Genomic DNA, 4,085 nt, shown 5'->3' with positions numbered 1-4,085 from the left:
AAAAAAAAAAAAAGAATATTACAGGATGAGGGGAAAAGTGCGCCAGTAAGGCAACATCAGGCATGTGTGTTCAGCAGGAGTCCTCAACAGCCGAGCTCCAAAGTGATACCCTGGAAATAAGACCACACAAGTGAGTGTATTAACTACTTTGAAGATGCATACTCTGTAAGTGTGAGTTATTACTTGTAACAAACAATGGGTGTAGCTTCCAGGGGTTTTGGTAAGAAACACACCCAGCCAACAGTTATGTTACTTAAGAAGTCCCAAGCTTTGTCTTCCAAACACTAGGTGGTTTTGGTTTGTTTTGTTTTCCTTGTTTTGTTTTGTCTGTTTTTTGAGAGAGAATCTGTGTTGCCCAGGCTGGGGTGCCATGGATCCTCAGCTTCCCTGGTAGCTGGGACTACAGGCTTACACCCCCATGCCCAGCTAATTTTTGTACTTTTAGTAGAGATGGAGTTTCACCATGTTGACCAGGCTGGTCTCAAACTCCTGATCTCAGGTGATCTGCCCATGTCGGCCTCCCAAAGTGCTGGAATTACAGGCATGGGCCACCGTACCCAGTCATGTTACAGATATCTTTAAATATAATTCATACTTCTCTCTACTTTGATATTAGACTGCAGTTACACCTTGTGGCAAAACAGAGTGGGTGTAGTACATCAGGGATGACACAGACAATTAGATATTATGAGTTATTAGATTGGCTAGTAGATCTTATTTAGTGTGTTAATAGATGCACATTATTACATCACATTTTAAAAATCTTTTAATAATTGTGTTGCAATATTGTTCCTTTTGTAAAGCCACTATATATCTAAATTTTTTACTTAAAAACATTATTCTCAAAAGTTGTCTGTTAGCTTCACCTAAATACCAAAAGGAAGGTCCACAGCACAGAAAACGGTTAAAAACCACTGTGCTGGCAAACCTTTGTAAGGTGAAAAGAGGTCAGGTCCTGATACCAGCTATTGGCCATATTTGGAATCTACTCTGTGGGTTTTAATCTGTAGTTTTCCATGGGAGTGAAAGTGAAGTAATATATGACTTCATCTAAATTGGCCCGTGAAATAAAAATACTATTAAGAATAAATATGGGTGGGTGTGGTGGCTCACACCTGTAATCCCAGCACTTTGGGTGGCCAAGGTGGGCAGATACCTGAGTTTAGGAGTTTGAGACCAGCCTGGCCAACACGGTGAAACTCCATCTCTACTAAAAATAAATTAGCCAGGTGTGGTGACACACACCTGTAGTCTCCACCACCTGGGTTCAAGCAATTCTGAGGCAGGAGAATCACTTGAACCCGGGTAGTGGAGGTTACAGTGAGCCAAGATCACATCACTGCACTCTAGCCTGGGCAACAGAGTGAGACTCCGTCTCAAAAAATTAAATAAACAAACAATCAAACAAACACCTACTTGGGAGGCTGAGGCGGGAGAATCGCTTAAACCTGGGAGGTGGAGATGGCAGTGAGCTGAGATTGCACCACTGCACTCCAGCCTGGGTGACAGAGCAAGACTCTGTCTCTAAATAAATAAACAAACCTTATTAATGATACTGAATAATGTATACTAACAGGTCAGCTATAGTATCAGTGTAATTAGACTTGCATCTTATGATTCGATATTTTCCCCTAGTTCACTCAGTCTTTTTCTGTTTTCTACAGGACATTGACAGTAGTGATATCAAAAGCCCAACATGCCAAGACACAGAAATAGAAGATATGCCAACACTTTCTCCACAGGTATGCCTTGGAATTGGAGAACAAGGTGCAGATTCTTCAATAGAATCCCCCATGCCATGGTTATGTGCCTGTGGTGCTGAATTGTACCACGAAAGAAAAGTCAAAACAGGACCACACAATCATGATAAAGAGTTTGTCTTAACTCCCAAGGGACCTGAAACCAGAGATCCCAACTCTAAAGAAACTGCGGTTGTGCCTATTGGCAGAACACAGAGTGGGTGCGCCACATCAGGGATTACACAGACAAACGGAAACAGCACAGGTGAGATGGAAAACGAAGAGTCTTGCCTACCAATCAGTAAGGATATTTCCAAAAGAAAAAACCAAGAATCTTCCTTTGAAGCAGTCAAGGATGCATGCTTTTCTGCAAAAAGAAGGAAGATGTTCCCCAACTCTTCCTCAGATCAAGAGGAAACAGAAACAAACTTTACCCAAAAACTGATAGACTTGGAGCATCTCCTGTTAGAGAGACATAAACAAGAAGAACAGGACAGGTTATTGGCATTACAACTACAGAAGGAAGTGGACAAAGAACAAATGAAGCCAAACCGGCAAAAAGGATCCCCTGATGGATATCACTTACGTGCTACATCCTCACCTCCAGACCAAGTGCGAAATGGACAGAGGAAGAATTCCAAAGATAGGAACTTCAAAAGGCAAACTGATACAGAGCACCCCAAACCTGAGAGAAGCTCAAGGGACGAAAATAGGCAACTGTCTGTTAGGATGCAGCTGAAGCATTCAGTTAATGGACGAAAGACGCCAAATGCTGCTAGAGATCATTGTAATGTAACCAGAAGTGCTCATTCCCTACAGCCAAACATTTCACAGAAAAGCATTTTTCAGATGTTTCACAGATGTCCAAAGTAATGCATGCCTTTAAAGGGAGTGCTTTGTAATCTAGTAAAGCTGGATTGTGAAGCTCTTTTCTATCACAGAGTCTTTATACATGTGTCATTCATGCTGCTCTCTAGGTACACTCATTGTCCTTAATTAAAGGTCTGTGTGGTTGTAAGGACAATACCTTATGCTTTGGCCAATTCCAAGAAGTCTTGGTGTCATTCGTTTTCCAAAAAATGCATGTTTTTTGGCCTTTGCTCACTTTTTTGTCATGACTGGTAATCAAATCAAGATTATACTATTCTAAGTAATTAAGGAACCCATGCAGGGTTTAAAATCCACATTTTCTTGGCTATTGTCCCACATTTACAGAGTACTCAAAATGTATTTTCCTGAAGTGATCTAATTTCCATCTCCAATTTAATTAAATTTTCAGCATTGTAGCGATTCCTTTGGTGATTTTTTGTTTTTAAACCAAGTTTTGCTCTGTTGTCCAGGCTGCAATGCAGTGGTGAAATCTCAGCTCACCGCAACCTCCGCCTCCCAGGTTCAAGCAATTCACCTGCCTCAGCCTCCCGAGTAGCTGGGATCACAGGTGTGCGTCACCATGCCCAGCTAAAATTTTTTGGTATTTTCAGTAGAGGTGGGATTCTCTTGCACTCCTGACCTCAGGGGATCCACCTGCTTCGGCCTCCCAGAATGCTGGGATTACAGGCATGAGCCACCATGCCTGGCCTATTTCCTTTCATTTAAAATGGATTAGAATCAGTGTTAAATCAGACAATCAGGGCTTTCTAGGAAATTGAGAATTTGTTGCCAGAAATGAAACTAGACTATGCAAAAGGAGTTAAGAGCTGGGATGAGGCTGGATGGGATGACTGACGGTCTGGGATCATTGCAAATGAAAGGGTGGTCAGAAACTGGTCCAGGGTGAAGCAGTAGGTGCAGTTTGGCAGAACATCCTCCTCCCTTGTCTTTCCTTTGTGAAACAACACAGGAGACATTTGGGTTTTGTAGCTTTTCACACCATACTATCAGGTGTCAAAATAAAAATTAGTTACTAAATTGTGTGGATTTTTGGAAACCTGCATTTCTGTTCATCTGCTATTCTAGAAAAAAACGAGATTATAGGAGAGTTATATCACAGTATCTTATGTTATGGAACCTGAAACATTACCATGTATTTTCTTTTATTATCATTTGTTTTGATGCTGCTCTTATTTGAGTTTATGAACAGAAATAGAAAATAGGATGCTTGGGTTTTGCCCTTTCTTATTCCTGAAAGTTAAATCAGAAGACACTGATTTCATTTTGTGAAATTTAGCTCAGAGACGGTTGATCTTTTGTTTCATTAATTAGTAACGAACAGGTAGCTTTAACATCTCTGCTGACACCTAGTCATCTGTTCTTCTAATGGGAAAATACGATAAAATGTCCTAGAGCTAATTCTAGCTTAAATTTGCCAGTATTTTTGTATGTCATTAAGACTTTTTCCTCCAAGTT

The 4,085-nt window shown here is 40.8% G+C and overlaps 1 protein-coding gene and 1 long non-coding RNA gene across 2 annotated transcripts in view; one reads left to right on the top strand and one right to left on the bottom strand.

Annotated features, from left to right (window-relative positions):
* Positions 1 to 3,128, top strand: part of RNF168 (ring finger protein 168) — a 36,134-nt gene extending 33,006 nt beyond the window's left edge. The window contains exon 6 of the mRNA XM_017522689.2: positions 1,665 to 3,128. Within this exon, the coding sequence (XP_017378178.1) occupies positions 1,665 to 2,612 (948 nt within the window). The 3' untranslated portion in view covers positions 2,613 to 3,128. The remainder of the gene's footprint in view (positions 1 to 1,664) is intronic.
* Positions 1 to 3,451, bottom strand: part of LOC119469105 — a 15,465-nt gene extending 12,014 nt beyond the window's left edge. Inside the window, exon 1 of the long non-coding RNA XR_005197933.1 lies at positions 3,365 to 3,451. This is a non-coding gene — a long non-coding RNA (uncharacterized LOC119469105). The remainder of the gene's footprint in view (positions 1 to 3,364) is intronic.
* Positions 3,452 to 4,085: the final 634 nt, after the last annotated feature.

This window comes from Cebus imitator, unplaced genomic scaffold (assembly GCF_001604975.1).
Source record: "Cebus imitator isolate Cc_AM_T3 unplaced genomic scaffold, Cebus_imitator-1.0 Scaffold0, whole genome shotgun sequence".
Taxonomy (NCBI): Eukaryota; Metazoa; Chordata; class Mammalia; order Primates; family Cebidae; genus Cebus; species Cebus imitator.
This window is presented reverse-complemented; position numbering and strand designations above follow the sequence as displayed.